Source organism: Typopeltis vanoorti, chromosome 3, assembly GCF_054136105.1.
Source record: "Typopeltis vanoorti isolate ZY-2024b chromosome 3, IOZ_Tvanoo_1.0, whole genome shotgun sequence".
Lineage (NCBI taxonomy): Eukaryota > Metazoa > Arthropoda > Arachnida > Uropygi > Thelyphonidae > Typopeltis > Typopeltis vanoorti.
The window spans coordinates 61,996,019-62,013,820 of record NC_143551.1 but is presented as its reverse complement, the minus strand read 5'-3'; the positions used below and the strand labels follow the sequence as shown (position 1 = coordinate 62,013,820).

Below are 17,802 nucleotides of genomic sequence, written 5' to 3'. Positions count from 1 at the left end.
ATTATGGCCCATAACCCTTAATAACTTGTTAAGAAAATAGGAGTGGATGATTCTACATAAAGAAAATATAGAAACATGCAAACTCTAGGGTCACTGAAGTACGCAGCGGTGGATTTGAGCTGTTGTTAAAAAAAGTGTTTTATAAAAGGTGTATATATATATTGTGAATTCTTTTGTGAATTGTGTTCCATTTTTTTCTCAATAACACGTGTTGTTTAGTGGTTCTCCTTTAGAGTTTTGTTGTTACATATTGTATTATTTATGAGTTACCAAAAACACGAGGTCACAGTCAGTCGGGAGTATTGGCGGTGGAAGAAAAGATAAGTTATTCGCTATTTGGTATAGATGAATATAGCATTTATATATATGTATATATACATTTAGCATTCATATATATGTATATATACATTTAGCATTCATATATATGTATATATACATTTAGCATTCATATATATGTATATATACATTTAGCATTCATATATATGTATATATACATTTAGCATTCATATATATATATATATATATATATATATATATAATACAGTGTTTATATAGCATTTATATATAATTAACGATTACTTTAGTAGTTCCTCGGCAGTAAGGAATGATGGCAGGGTTCAGCTGCAATCGAAAATGGCGTGTCACCAAGTCCTCTGCCATTTAAGAACTCAATTATAAGTAATATAATAAGGGACTTTGTGGCATGCAGTGCTTGTGGCATACATGCGTCTCAGGAGTTGGATATGTGGTTGGTGAGAGAGGTGGGGGGGAGTGTATATGTGCACAAAATGCAGGCAGTGGAAGGAAATAAATGAAATAGATATATCAATAACTGACCTAGTTGCTCCAGGAATGGGAAATGAATATCGGAAGATGAATAGTGTGATAGTAGAGAATGAAGAAAAAAATATGAACGAGAAAATAATAGTCGATAGTGTGGAAGGCATGAGTGACTGTGAAAGTTTCGGAGATGGTTTTGATTTCGATTAAGAGTGACTGACTTGCAGAGAGAGAGAGAGAGCAAGAGATAGATGAGCTGAAATGTCTTGCGAATGAGATGAGAAATATGAAAGATGAGATATAGGAGAATGGAAGAGATAAATGCAAGGTGAATCAGAGTAGGGGAGAGAGAGAGAGAGTTTTGGGAATGATAGAGGAGGAGAGAATGGAAACAGTAGGAGAGAGAGGGAATGAGAGCGAGGTATGGGAATGCTAGAAGAGGCAAGAGAGAGAATAGAAACAGCAGCAGAGAGAGAGAAGGATAGAGGTATGGGAATGCTTGAAGAGAGAATAGAAACAAAGGAGAGAGGGAATGAGAAAGAGGTATAGGAATGCTAGAAGAGGAGAGAATAGGAGCAGTAGAGGAGAGGGAATGAGAGAGACATATGGGAAAAATAGAAGAGGAGAGAATGGAAAGTCAGAGAGAGGAAATGAGAAGAATGCGAGGGAGTTCTGGAACAAGGGACAGAGTGATGCGAGGACAGCAGGTAAGTAGGGGAACACAGAGAGAAAGGTTTAGAGTAGAGAGAGTGAGGGATGCAGGTGAGCAAGCAAGGAACAGAGTGGTTAGAGGTGTGATGTATGGAGACTCGATGATCTCTGGTGTGCAAGATAGGATGCCAAGGGTGTGTTTGCTTGGAGGGATGATAGAAAATGTGGCTACGGCAATTAAGTGGGATGAAAGGATGGATGAAATGATTGTGATGGTGGGCACGAATGACTTGAGAGGCAGTGTAAATTGGACAGCGAGAGATCTGATATTCTTGCTTGAAGTTGTGCAAAAGAAAACGCAGAGAGGGAAGATTGTGTGTGTGTGTGTGTGTCTGTGTCTGTAGGTTAGGTTAGATATGATAGTGACGAGTTCAGCAATACTGAATCACATAATAGCCAGAATGTGTAAGAAGAGAGGATTGGAATACATGGATGCTTGGAGGGTGTTTGAGGACAGAAGGGAACTGTATGCTAGAGACTGCTTGAATTTGAATGAGGAAGGATGAAGGCATCTGGAAAGATTGCTGTTTTCTGAACGAGTCAGTGTGTCAATGCAAGGAAACTAGAATTCCAGGGTGGATGGAAGCAGGGGTGGCCTCTTGTGGGAATGGGTGCTTGGGGGAAGGGGGGACAACATCAGGTAACATTGAGCCCAGAGGGGTCGAGAGGGGACAATGATAGGTATAGAAGCAGTGACATTTTTATGCTCTATACTAATGCCAGGAGTATCCAAAATAAAGGAGATGAACTGGTGGCACTGATAGCATCAACCTGGCCAAAAATTATTGGGACCTCTGAGACATGGTTGACAGAGGATGATATAATAACCGGAATTAAAGTGGCAGGAAACAGCATTTATTGGCAGGATAGGAAAGGAAAACATGGTGGTGGAGTACTGCTTATGATAAGTGATGACCTATGTCCTCTAAGAGTGGAGGCTTTGGAAGGCAGTGACACAGGTGGTTTTGAAAGCATATGGTTCGAGGCAGAAGTGGCCAAGACAGGATATTTAGTGTGGTGTTGCTATAGACCAGAGAGCACAGAGGGTGGGGACCAGGAGATGTTTAGGCAGTTGAGCTTGACAAGTGCAAGAAGAATGATTGTTGTGGGAGATTTTAACTACAGCAGTACTGGGAAGAGGAAAATGCAAGTAGTAAGAAGGGGATAGAATTTCTGGAATTCTTGAGGGACAAATGTCTTCGGCAGTATGTAATAGAGGGAACAAGAGGTTCAAGAGTTTTGGTTTTGGTCATAGCATCAGAAGAGCTGATAATAAGTGTGATGACATCTCTCCCACCAGTTGGAGAGAGTGACCATGTGGTTTTGACTTGGAAGATGAACAGACATGCAGGTGTATCAAAGAAAACAGAACGTATGTGGAATTATAAAGCTGGTGATTATAATAGTCTTAGGTATCAACTAGGGGCAGTTCCGTGGAATGCAGAATTGGAAGAGGCCAGGATATCATTAGTGCTTGGGAAATTGTGAAAGAATATTTGTTAGCAGCAATAGTAAGCTGTATATTCCATGGGTGAAGAAGCAGACACAATTTGGTATAAAGTGGATGACAAACGATATCAAACAGGAACTGCAGTTGAAAAAGAGATTATGGAAGATATATAAGGATAGGGGGTGGAGGACAGATACATGAAGAATATAAGACGCAGGTGAGGAGAGTGACCAGAATGGTGAAGAAGGCAAAACTGGAATATGAGAAGAGATTAGAACTAAGATCCAAAGAAAATCCTAGGGAATTTTTTAGCTATATGGCCAGTAGAAGGAGAAATGATTGTGGAAGAATGACATTGGGGGATAAAATTGGGAATAGAGTGACTGATGCAGAGGGCATAGTGGAGTTGTTCAATGAACACTTCATTGGAGTTCATCCTGGAGGAGTAAATTTTAATACTAGAGGGATAGGGCAGGTTTGAGGTTTAGAGGTGCACGAGGAGATTGTGTTACAAATACTGAATACTCTGGATGTCAGTAAAGCTGTTGGACTGAATGGTATTTCACAACGGGTTTTGAGAGAATGTGCTAAAGAACTGACAGCTCGTTGACCTGGCTTTTCAATAAAAGTCTGGCTGTGGGAAAGGTACCCAAGGAATGGAAGAAAGGTAAGATAGTGCCGCTATAGCAGACTGGAAGTGTCTAATTACAGGTCAGTTTGTGTCATCAGTAGTTGTTAAGGCTTGGAGAAATTAGTGAGGGACTACATACAGCGTTGGGCAGATGAGGGTAATGTTATCTGTGAGAATCAACATGGATTTGTTAAGGAGCTGTCAGTTCTTTAGCACATTCTCTCAAAACCCGTGGTGAAATACCTTCTTTTAGTAATATGACTGCCTTTTATAATAAAGTGACAAGAGCAGTTGATGAGGGAAAGGCATATACTGCCATTTTTTTGGATTTTGCAAAGGCGTTTGACAGGGTGCCACATAATAAGTTGATTTTAAGTTGCAGCACATGGGTTTAAATGTCGGGTTAGTCAAATGGATTCAGAATTGGCTGATTGATAGGTATCAGAGAGCTGTGTATGATGGGGCAATATCAAGGAAGCAGAAGGTTACAAGTGAGGTTCCACATGGCTTAGTACTGAGACCTGTATTGTTAACAACCTTTATATCAATGATATTGTCAATGGACTGCAAGGGGACATTCAGTTGTTTGCGGATGATGTGGAGCTGGGAAGGGTTATCAGTAGTAGCGCAGATGTGGCAGCCCTATAAGAGGATTTGAATAAACTAGACAGATGGGCAAAAGGATGTGGGTGTCGGTTTAATGCAGCGAAATGTAAAGTCCTGAAGTTTGGGATCCATCGATAGGAGGATGCATACTCCACTGGAGGAGCTGTACTGGAGCAGGTAGGGGAGACAAGAGATCTGGGGTGATGAGTGATAGAAAACTGAAATTCAGGGAGCATATTGCAAAGGTGGCGAGGGTAACTTAGAAGATTGCTGCAATACTGAGAAGGATGCTGACCTGCAGAGATAAAAGAGTGATCATTCCATTGGATAAGACCATGATCAGACCACACTTAGAGTATTGTTCTCAGATTTGGTTCTAGGATTTGAAGGGGATAAACTGACTGTGAAAATGGTACAGAGGCAGATAACAAAAATGGTTTCAGGACTGTACAATATGAGTTATGAGGATCGACTGAGGGAATGTGGATTGCAGAGTTTGGTGGATAGAAGAATGAGAGGTGATATGATCGAGACTTTTAAACTGTAGAGAGGCAGTTACAGGGTAAACGTTGTAGAGTTCTTACACTTAGTGGAACAGCGGTAAGGAGAGATGACAAGGGGGCCATCCCTGGAAGTTACGAAAGGAAGCTGTGCGCAAGATGGTGAGGAGTGGTTTCTTTGCGTGGAGGATGGTTGAACCTTGGAATGCATTGCCTGAGAGAGTGGTTGGAGCAGGAATGGTCAATGGGTTCAAGGAGCAGTATGATAAACTTTGTGTTTCCAAAAAAACCTCCCATGATAAGTCCTTTGACTCCATGGAGGCCTGGATAATAATAATAATAATAATGAAAGAACAGAAGTGAAAGGCAATCAATACTACTTGAGAATTTGCTTGGAAACATTTAAAAATAATATGAAGTGGCATTCTAAAGAGAAGTAGATTTGATGGTTATAAACAGAAACTAATCAACAAATATATGAAACATGGACTCAAGTGACAGATACAATAAGTAATGAAAGAAAAGTTAGGATATGAGAGAGAGAGAGAGAGAGAATGACAAACATATCCTCAAGTACATCTTTTAGGTATATGGCAGGTAGAAAATAAATACAAATATGAGGGTGTTCTGAAAAGTTCTTCGCCTAACAATGAAAAAATGAATTTATAATTTCAAAATTATTTTTATTTTTCAACATAATCTTCAACAAAAGAAGAAAATTATGACTTTTACAAATAGTTACAAGGAATATATGAAAAATTGAATAAAACAGATAATATAATTATAGTTGGAGATCTTAATGCCAAAATATAAATGAAAAAATTTATAATAATATGAAAAATTTTGGAAGATCAACAGTAAACAAAAATGCTGAATAACTAATTGATTATATAATATGTAATAATTTAAAAATAATACGTTCTATAAACATATAAAAATATACATAAGTATACAAGGTAGTCTGAAAAGTTCTCGGTCTAACAATGAAAAAATGAATTTATTATTTCAAAATTATTTTTATTTTTCAACATAATCTCCCTTAAGACTAATACATTTATTCCTGCAATGCTCCAGTACCATTATCCCATCCCTGTAGTGATTCACAGTAAGATCTGCAAAATACCCCTCTACAGCTGCAATCACCTTTTCATTCGAAGGAAAACGCTGACCAGCAAGAAACAGTTTTAGTTTTGGGAAGAGATAGAAGTCACAGAGAGCTAAATCCATGGAATACGGTGGATGTTCCAACAATTCATAGTGCAGATCCCTTAATTTTCGCATTGCCAAAACATTTTTGTGAGCAGATGCGTTGCCCTGATGAAAGATGATTTTTTTTTCTGCAAACCAGGTCTTTTCTCACAAATTTTTTCGTCTAGTCTGGTTAAAAGATCGTAATAATATTACCCAGCTATTGTTTTACCCTTTTCGAGATAATTAATAAACAAAATGCCTTTAGCATCCCAAAACACCGATGCCATGACCTTTCCTGCTGATGGAACCACTTTGTCTTCTTTGTCGCTAAACAACCAGCTTCTGTCCACTTGTTTGAGTGCTGTTTGTATTCTGGTGTGTAATGGTGAATTCAAGTCTCATCCATAGTAATAAATCAACACAAAAAATCAGTTTTATTCTTGTTAAAACTCTCCCAGCACTGTTCAGAGATTTTCATGCAAGTGTGTTTTTGATCTGCTGTGAGCATGTGTGCATGTGCACCCATCTTGCACAAAGCTTTTTCATATGCAATTCTTCATGCAAAATATATCCTACACATTCTTTTGAAATGCCTATAGTCTCAGCAATTTCATGCACTTTGACTCGCCGGTCATCCAATACCATATCATGCAATTGATCAATGATTTCTGGTGTTGTTACACTTTTTGGACGTCCTTCATATGGATCATCTTCAAGGCTGGTATCGCCATGTTTAAACTTGGCAGCCCATTTCTTAGTTGTCGAAAACAAAGGAGAAAAGTGCCCATAAACGTTTATGAACTTCGAATGAATTTCTTTTGGTGTTAAACCTTCTTTTACAAAGAATTTTATAACCGCATGATACTCAATTTATCCATTTCAAGGGATATAGACAACATTTTAGCTTCAGACAGCTGTATAAAACAAACTACTTGATAAAATGACTTGCAATTTCACATGAATGCTTATGACAGATGTACCAACTTAGAAAAAAAAAATCTTGCCGATAGTGTTGCCTTCTATGGTCGAGGCCGAGAACTTTTCAGCCCACCCTCGTATAAAAGAATATCCAACATTTTATCTTTAATAAAATTTAATAGCTTTATTTTAAAAATTAAATAGCTAAATAAATATGAGCAATTAATTTATTATAAACCTACTAACCTGCCTAATCCTTTAAGACCAGAGACTTCATTCAGCTTCCTAGCTGCATCAAAAACTGAAGTCTCATCATCATGGTCCCTGAAAGAATATTGGCGTTGCTATTAGTATTACTATCAATCATATATGATCTCAATATGCTTAATGACTCATCATGAAAGATCTTTCTAACTTTGTATTAACTATCAATCTTACCTCAAAAGCAGGAAGACCATGGTCTTCCTGCCACATGGCCTAAAAATGCAGTTTCTCTGCATAGAAACTGCATTTTTAGGCCATTCCATTAAAAGTTTACTCTCCTCCTTCCAATTAGGCTACAATCCACAAACACACAAAATTTAATTTTTTTTTGTCTGAGTGTAGAGTGGTTTAGGGAAATTACAAAATGCTGATATAATTGTAATCATATGACTACTCTGAACCAAGAAACCATATCAGAATACAATAATTCATATAAAGGCCATGTAACAACTGATTACATCTGGTTCCATCTTAAAAGCTGTGGGGGTTTAAATTCCATTATGCAATGAATGAATGTTATTAAGTGGCAGATAATTCACATTAATTTTGGTTAATACAAAGATATTTATTAAAGTGGTGGTCACAAAGATATTTATTAAAGTGGTGGTCTCGAGACTATCATTTTGCTTATTTTAAGCCTGAAGTGGATCGAAAAAATTATCATGTTTAGTCTCTCATGCAGGATTGCTTGATTAAATAATCTTATCACACCCACAGTATTATATTTTCACAAATTTTCATGGGTAGGAGTAATATTAAATTTTTTTAAAAAATTAAAAAACTTGAAATATTCCACATGTATAACTTTAATTGCCACTGAATATTAATGCACAGTAACTTATTTATTTTTTAATCATACAGAATTAAATTTGTAATATATTGAATAATACATCAGATTAAAAATAGACTACTCATAGTTTCTATAGGGATCAGTTCTTTGGAATAATGGGATGTTGGATTAGACTTATCCAAGACCTTTGATCCTCACATAATGCATGGGGTAGTTGTCCCACACAAACTTGAGAAACTCATTACTTCTAGATGCTATATCATCATCCCAATCTATATTGCATAACTAAAATCAACCACAGCAATCATCCTTTTCCTATTTGCTTATACATTTCATCACCACTCTCTACGTTATCAGGTGTATAACAACATGCAATTAAGTATATCATTCTATTCACCTCTGTCTCACACCATGCTGCCTCAAAACCACTGTCACTAATTCCCCCTTGCATCTCTATCTTGCATGGGCATAACTCCTTTTCCATCATTAATAGCACTCCACCTCATTTTTTTACTGTTTCTGTCTTCACAAAAAACATTACATAAAAATATTTCTTTTTTCATGGGACACTGCCTATGATAATTGTCATAAAAACTTAAAAGAATTAAGTTTTTATGAAGAAATTAAGTTTTTAATCAAAAAATATTTTAATCAAGAAAACATATGATACATAATATTGCAATTATAATAAATTAACATATCTGTTCTGTATTAGAATACATGTAGCAAGATCAGAAAAATATACTGAGGTGGGTGAAACAGCAACTTAAACATTCACTTTCACCTAGGTTAGTATTGTGCTCTCTACAGACCAACTAATGGAGACAGAAGAACAACAAGAAAACAGCTTTGGCAATATATATTATTATTTTATTATTATTTGACACCTCCAGGGAGTCCAAGGACTCATCGAGGAGGGGTACCTGCTCTACAACTCCGTCTCCACCATTCAATCACCAACTGACCACAGCTAAACCAATGCCATCTACCTCCGACCACCATCACCACTGGTATTTCCACAGACAATCACAAACAACCATGCCCACGGCGGGATTCGAACCCGCAGCCTTTTGGCTGGAGAGTGGATACTCTAACCAAATCAAACCATTTGTTTGAAGATGAGGCTGATGAACCATCTGAAATTTACTATTTGGCACATAACAGAACAATTTGGATCATGTCCATTTAACAGACTTCATCTCCACAAGTTGTTGTTATATGAATATATCTGTGTGTGTGTGTGCGTGCGCGTGTGTGCATGTGTTCAACAAATAAACACAAATAAACAATGATGATGATCTGTTCTAGAATTGACTTATTGTCAATTTTTAATAATAAAAAATGTTTAGGTAATTCACTACAAGTAGATTTGCATGAATAATAAATAACCAGGTTTTAACTTATAGATATTTGTTATTAACACTAGATGTATTTCTTTGACATGCCTGGCTTATCCATATGGCTGACATCATCTTCAGGAAGTTATTTAACATAAGTAAAAACTGACAAAAAACTAAATGTTTCCCACTAGCTGCTATTTCTATAAATTGAGAAGGCTGGAATGATAAGTAATCATGTGTATTATTTTCTGATGAACCATGTTGTGATAACAAATTAATTACAAAGGCAGAGTATCTGTACCATACATTGGCAATGCATCAAGATAAATAGCCCAAATATTAGAATCAGTCACCATCAGAATGGTCTTCATATCAGCTAACACCTTATGAAGTTTCTTACATTCTGCTAAAGATAAACTTCCATTTTACATACATCCTGCAGTATACAAGATTCCATGTTCTTGTGGAAAGATGTATATAGGTCAAACTGAGAGAAATTTTAAAAGCCATGAAAAAGAACATGTAAGGGATGTTGAAAACAAAAGAGAAAAAAAAAAGTGGAATTACAGCAGCACACATCCTCAAAGAACATTACATGGAACATTGGTAAGCATCCTCCATGCCTTTCTTAAAAGAGAATTACTTCGACAGATTGGTCAAGGAGTCTTCCAAGGTCATTAATTCGAACGGCACACTAAATAGAAACCAAGGAACGATCCCTCATGACATTTGGAAATCATTAATTAATATGTGTAACATTCAAGACTTCTCCTATGCAAGCAATCAGATACAGAGTTTAGACAATAATGTAGAGACTATATAACATGCCTAATGATACACATGATTAAACTATCATTCCAGTCTTTTCAATTTATAGAAATAGCAGTTGTTGGGAAACATGTAGTTTTTTGTCAGCTTCTTACTTATGTTAATTATATGCACTGATCAGCATATCAGGAGTTGTTGTCAAGGTACTGGATAGATGGAAATGGAATACTGCATATGGGGGGGGGGGGGAGCAACATGGTTTTGTGAAGGGTAGGTCATGTCTCAGTAACTCACTCATTTTATAATACAGTGACACCTCAGCTGGATAAAGATAATGGGTTTACAGTGATACTGCTGAACTTTGCAAAAACGTTTGACAGGATACCACATGGAATGCTAATCAATAAACTGCAACACATGGAGGATAGATATAGGGATGGTGAGGAGGATAAGAGGGTGGCTAATGGAGAGATATCAGAGAGTAGTTTATTCAGGAGTAGAGTCAAGAAGAAGGCATGTGACTAGTGGCATGCCACAGGGCTCTGTTACTGGACCACTTGCTGTTTATTTTATATATTAATGATATAGGAAAGTATCTGAGAGGAACTGTTCAGGGAGTCAAGTCGAGTTCATGAGAAAAGTGTAAGGTTATGCATTTTTGGATGAAAAGATTATCAGCTGTATACCATATTGATGGGACTACACTCCAGGAAATTGATGAAGCCAGAGATTTTGGAGTGTCGGTGGATAGGGAGTAGAAGTTTACAGATTACTTGGTTACTGAAGAATACTTTGACAAGCAAAGACAAGTATGTTATTATTTCTCTTTATGGAGCTTTGATAAGACCTCATCTTGACCGCTGCATGCAGATCTGGTTACCTGGATTTCTTGGCAATATGAGGAAGAGGTGGAGAGGATCCAGAGGTGAGTGATCAAGATGATAGCAGGTCTATGGAATGAACCTTACAAGATCAGGTTGAAGATTTATGGGTTGAAATGATTGAGACATACAAATTACTGAAGGGTTTTACAAGATTAGTACAGAGGAAATTTTTCAGAACAGGTCTGGTGGTTGGAGAACTAGGGCCATCCTCAGAAACTGAGCAAGAGTGTAGTTAGCAAGGGTGTTAGAACTAGATTTTTTGCTTGGAGAGTGATAAATGAGTGGAATAGTTTGTCCAGTGAACAAACTATTCCACTCAGTTAATAAACATAACAGAAATTTCCACCCTATAGAATTGCTAAATTTCTGTCAAGTTTATTAAGAGCCCACACTGGACAATCCAGATCATTCATCAAGAATTCCACACATTTTCTTGAAAAAAAATCAAGGATATTCAAATACAAGAGTCAGATTTGTTAGTCAGCTTTGACATTGTTTCCCTCTTCCAAATTCCACTATCTGACACTATTAATTTACTACATGATGATTACCCTACTGATATAACGATTTTTGAATTTGTTATACAATCAGGATATTTCAGCTGGAAAAACAAGATCTATAGACAAGTTGAAGGTACTGCCATGGGTAGCCCTCTGTCTCCACTTTTGACAAATTATTTTTTGAACCATTTAGAAGATACCTTGTTCTCATCCATTCATCCCCAACCCTCTCACAATGGTTTCGTTATTTTGATGATGTCTTTGCTATTTGGCCTCATTCTGAAAATGAGCCGACCACTTTCCTACAACAGATTAATAGCCTTCACCCTCATATTCAGTTCACCATGGAAAAAGAAAACGTTGGTAGTTTACCATTCTTGGACATATGCCATACACACACAGCTTCTGGTAATTTATCAACCAGTGTTTATCAAAAACCTACCTTTACTGGCAGATACATCCATCAAAAGGCTGCTCATCACACCTCTCAAAAAATTGGTGTTATCAAGTCCTTAATTAATAGAGTACATAAGGTGTGCTCCTCTCCCTCAAGCTTACAACAAGAAATTCTCACTATCAAAAAAGTTAATGGAATTTAATGGTTACAGCCCTAATCAAATCCTGCAGATAATTGACTCCTATGTTCCAACACCTCAGGATTCTTCAACAGACTGCAAGGTTTCAATCCCTTATATTTCTGGCATCTCGAAACTGATTGGTAGAATTTTGAAGAAGTATCATCTCATTCCCACATATTTTCCGATCAACAAAACTTCTCATCTGTTGCCATCAACAAAGGACAAACTGTCATCTCTATCATTAGCTGGTGTTTACCAGATACTATGTGAATGTAATCTAACATACTTTGAACAAACAGGCCGTTCTGTGGAAAAAAGAATTAATGAACATCAATATTATATCAAATATATGAAACCTCAAAAGTCTGGTCTGGCACAACATAGTATTGACACTAAACACAATATTCAGTGCAATAAAGCTTGTCTTCTCCATAGATGCAGGTGTAAATATGAATGCCTTTTCAAAGAAAGTTGCGAAGCCCTTTCACATTGACCAAATCTAAATCGGAATGATTGTCTCTCTCTCCCAAAAGTTTGGGAGATTCTTATCTTATGTAACCATCAAAAATAATTGTTTAATAATATTTTAATAATATTATTTATTAATACTAATTTCTAGCACGCAGCAACAGTTTTTATTTGGTAAACCACTGACTTCTGTATGTACTTTATAATCAGGTTCCTTTGATTGCTTTTTTCTACACACTGATGATGTACTGTTATTTTCAGTATGAAATATCTGTACTTTCATTTCATTAAAGTTAATTACTGTAGTTATTGTGTAATTTATTATTTTCAAAGGGTAGAAAGAATATAATAGTTGGATAGTTGTAATGCTTTGCTAGAAAGTATCAGAGTGTAAGGACTCTCTAAATTGAAGATGACGTCATGACAAAAATGTAGCATTTATGATGTTCTTTCCATAACACATTTTTTAATTCATGGAGGTGTGTTGTAATAATAATTATTATGACAATTTTACAAGTAGTCTATAGAATAACACGTATACCACAGTAAAAATAAATTTATTATGTAAATATTTTGTCTTGCATATTGTAAGACATCATCATTACAAACAGCAAACAACAATAAGGAAATGAATGAAAAACGACAAACACACATTAAATTGGAATCCCTCTATGTAAAACATGGAAATGAAAACACTAACCACAGGATCCAATGGGAAAACATCAAGCTGGTGCATACATTCATATATAAATATGAACATTTATAGAAAGAAAGTCCTGAAGCCCTACTTCATTGATCTAACCTCAATCATAATGATTGCCTCACTATTCCAAAAGTGTGGGAAATTGTTATCCTCAATTGTATTAAATAAATTTGTAATCTATTATACGAGGTGGTATCAAAAAGTTTCGAGACTAGGTTTGTAACATGCCAACAGATGGCAGTACAAGGCTGCATGCACAGTCACAGGGAGCACCTACCCACATGTCAGTGTGCCAAAAGACATCATCCTGTGTACATTGGGAGCTGTGCAAATGCTATTCTGACCACCTGCGTTACCACATCTGCGATTTCATCATGGACAGCAAGTTAGAACAAAGAACAAACGTGAAATTCTGCATGAAACTGGGCAAATCTGCCACAGAGACGTTTGACATGATTCGACAAGTTTACGGCGATGCTGCAATGAGTCGTTCGAGGTGTTTTGAGTGGCACGCGTGATTCAAGAGCAGAATAACATCATTGGAAGACAATGAGAGATCAGGAAGAGCTTCAACGAGCTCAACCCCCAAAAATGTCGAAACCATTTGGCAACTTGTGCATGAGGATCGTCGGAGAACACTCCAGAACATTGCTGACATTATCGGTGTGTCATACGGAACAGTTCAGGCAATCCTCAAGTGTGATTTAAACATGCACCTGTTGCTGCTGACAGAGGAGCAGAAGGAGCACCCTGTCGAAGTCTGCGAAGAACTCCGTCAGCGTGCTGTGGATGACCCATCCTTCATGTCAAGGATCATTACCAGTGACGAAACTTGGGTGTACGGGTAGGACCTTGAGATGAAGCAACAGCCTTCACAGTGGAAGAGCCCATCATCTCCACGACCAAAAAAGGCGAGGCAGGTCCGCAGGTCGGTCAAGTGTATGATCATCGTCTTTTTCGACATTCGCGACATTGTGCATCGAGAATTCATCCTCAGAGGCTAGACCGTCAATAGCAAGTTCTACTGCCAGGTTTTAAGGCGTCTGAGGGAGGACGTTCGGTGAAAGCGACCGGATCTGTGGTGTACAAAAAAATGGATGCTTCACGACGACAATGCACCCTGTCACCGAGCTCTCATCCCATGTGAGTTTCTCGCCAGCAACAACATGATCTCACTTCCACACCATCACCTTCGAAAAGAAGACTTCTAGGACACATTCCAGAAGTGGCAGGAATGCTGGAAGTGCTGTATTGCTTTGCAAGGGGACTATTTTGAAGGTGATAGTGTGTAAACGTAGATAAATAAAGTAATTTCTCGTAAACAGAGCTAGTCTTGAAACTTTTTGATACCACCTCGTATATATATTTTATTTTTAACTAATCTTAATTATTTTCAGCCCAATAGTTTTAATCCATGTACACATAACTGTATACATAGAGGGATTAAAATTTAACACATGCTCTATTTTTTTTATTCAATTCCTTTTTTTTTTTTATTTTTGCTGTTTGTACTGATGATTTTGTCTTATGATTAACGTAAGATGAAATATTTACATAATAAACTTATTTTTACTATGGAATATGTGTTATTCTATAGTTATGGATACTCCACAGGATTTAATAAAGAAAGTCTTACATGTGTCATACTTCCATGTTAGTGTTTTAATTTAAAACTGGTGTGAAGCACAGAATTTTTATTCAATTTTGGAACATCAAACAACAGAAAATACAGAAAAATATTTTAAAATATTAAGTGTTTACTTACCAAATATCTAAGTGAAGCCTATCACTGTGAATGTCATCAATGTCTCTGAAATGAAAAAAAAAATTCATTTCTAATTTGCTACAGTTAATATTATTAAAATATTAATATTTCTTTGCATATGTATTATCTAACTTACAGACAGAATTTTTCATTCCACTTAGGTGTAAGCGTCTGAGATTTAACAGTAGTAGTACGAATGAATTTGGCAGGAAGTGTATGGCCAGCAAGGATATTACTTTGACTATGTTCTCGTCTTCTAAATGAGGCTCCAAATTTTTTAAGACCTGGCCTTCGTGGACTACCCCTTCCCCGTTCACTATCCTCATCTGAACTATTTCTTCGAGAATCTGGAGGGCTTCCAGGCTGAATCCCCAGCATGCAATATGGATCACTAAATCCTGTCATGAAGAAAAATCAAAATAAATGAAATCCAGATTTTAATGCTCTATCAGTATTAAAAATATTTAATAAATTCTTAACTCATTGTAAATTCAAAATTTTTTTTTAATTGAAATTCAAGTAATTTCAATTAAATTCTGAATTTCAAATCCAGTTATTTGCATGCAACAAAAGATAATGCAAAACTCATCTCATAAAATTATTAGTCTCTACTACATTCCCTCTTTTATGTGTTGGTTACCAAGAAGTGTAATTAACATTCCTTTGATTATATTCTTTACTCTTGATATTATTTTCATTATATTAGATTATGAGAAGAATCACTGAGCAGGCCAAAGTAAATCCCAAAGAGTTCTTTAGTTATGTGGCAAGTAAGAAGAAGAATGACTATGGAAAATTAACCTCAACAAGTGATGATGGTCATGAGGTGACAGAAGCAGATAAAATAGTCGAGTTACTGAGTGATCATTTTGCAAGGGTATATCATCCTAGTGAGGTTATTGCTTTAGAATATGTGACAGTTGGAACAGAGGTGGATAAACTGGAGGTTCTTTGGATATTGCAGAATCTCAATGTAAATACAGCTGTAGGATTAGATGGGATATCAGCTCGGGTTTTGCGAGAATGTGCAATGGGAACTGGCAATGCTGCTGACTAGGCTGTTTAATTAAGTCTCAACTCTGGTAGAGTTCCAATGGAGTGGAAAGAGAGCAAAATAATTCCCTTGCATAATTGAGGTTCTAAGGCTGCAGTAGCAAATTATAGACCTATCAGTATCTCAGGCATTGTGGAAAAGTAGTGGAAAAATTGGTCAAAAAGAGAACTAAACAATGGGTGGATAAGAATATGATACTATATGAGGGGCAACATGGCTTTATTAAGAGTCGTCATGCCTTAATAATTTACTAACGTTTTATAATATTGTGACAGCAGAAGTGGATAAAAGAAATGGCTACTCAATGATTCTGCTAGATTTTGCAGAGGCATTTGACAGAATACCATATGGAACTCCATTATACAAATTAGAACAAATGGGGATGGATACGACACTAGTTAAGTGGATATGAGGGTTGCTGCTGGACAGATATCAAAACGTGGTATGTGGAGGAGCAGAATTGAGGCAAAAACAGGTGACTAGTGGTGCTAAGACCACTACTACAAGGTTCAGTGCTAAGACCACTACTGTTTAATTTGAACATAAATGATATAGGAAATAACCTGAAAGGAAATATTCAGTTGTTTGCTGACGATGTGAAATTGGGTAGAGTAATAGTTTATCAAGGTGATGTGGAGAGCTTCCAGGATGATTTAAATAGCCTGTCAGTATGGGCAAAAGATAATGGGTTTCAGTTTAATGTGGAGAAATGTAAAGTTATGCATTTTGAGATATATAGATTACCAGCTATGTATCACATTGGTGGCAATGTACTACAGGAAATAGATGAAGCTAGGGATTTAGGGATGGTGGTAGACAGAGAATTAAAGTTTAGAGGACATATTGCAAAGGTTGCTCAAATAGCTCATAAGATTACTTTGCTATTGAAGAACACACTAAAAAGTGGAGATAAGGAAATTGTTATTCCTCTTTGTAAGACCTTGATATGTCCATATCTGGATTACTGTGCTCAGGTCTGGTCTCCTGGGTTTCTTGGGAATTAAGAAGTGGTGGAGAAGATGCAGAGGCATGCAAACATGATTTTAAGTGATCTGTGGAATCTTCCCTATGCGATGAGATTGAGGGTGCATGGAATGGTTTAGAAGTTGGTTGATAGGAGAAAAAGAGGGGATATGACAGAAACATTTCAGTTGCTTAAAAGGTTTTATAGGACTGATGTTAGGGAAATGTTTCAGCACTTGGCTAGAGGGGGGCCAGAACAAGGGATCATCCCTGGAAAATGAATTAAAGGTGTGGTTAGTAGGGATGTGAAGACTAGATTTTTTGCTTGGAGAGTTGTGAATGAGTGGAATGGGTTGCCAGCATCAATTGTGAGTGCTTTATCTGTTGATGAGTTCAAGGAAAGGTATGATAGTTTGTGTGGGTAGTTTGGATCTCCCCCAATGAGTCTTTGGACTCCATGGAGATGCTCGTACAATAATAATAATATTAATAATAACAACAATAATAATATCTCTTACTTTTCTTTACTGGCTCCTTAAAATATTTCTGTTATCATCCAACATAAAGAGGAGCACAGTTTTAAAGATGAATACCATTTGAAATTCCAAATACAAGTAAATCCAAGAAGACAGAGAATGTGATGAAGACAGAATCTGGTTCAACCCAATCTACTCATTCACTATTCTCCAAGCAAAAGATCATTATTATTATTATTATTATTGTACAAGTACCTCCATGGAGTCTGAAGACTCATGGAAGACCCAAACTATCCACACAACTGATTTTGACAATCCATTCCATTTATTCACAATTCTAAAAGTGAAAAATCTAGTCCTCACATCCACTACTAACCACACTTTTACTCCACTTCCAGGAATGACCTTTTGTTCCACCCGCCTACTGTAAAGCACTGAAGCATTTCACCTGCATCAATCCTA

The 17,802-nt window shown here is 36.7% G+C and overlaps 1 protein-coding gene across 1 annotated transcript in view; it reads right to left on the bottom strand.

Moving 5' to 3' along the window:
- The window catches only part of LOC150108197 (BAI1-associated protein 3-like), a 709,720-nt gene that overhangs the window by 450,480 nt on the left and 241,438 nt on the right, over window positions 1-17,802 (bottom strand). Inside the window, exons 7-9 of the mRNA XM_090390426.1 lie at window positions 14,984-15,245; window positions 14,848-14,892; window positions 7,034-7,111 (exon numbers count right to left, since the gene is read on the bottom strand). Of these exons, the coding sequence (XP_090246552.1) occupies window positions 7,034-7,111; window positions 14,848-14,892; window positions 14,984-15,245 (385 nt within the window). The remainder of the gene's footprint in view (window positions 1-7,033; window positions 7,112-14,847; window positions 14,893-14,983; window positions 15,246-17,802) is intronic.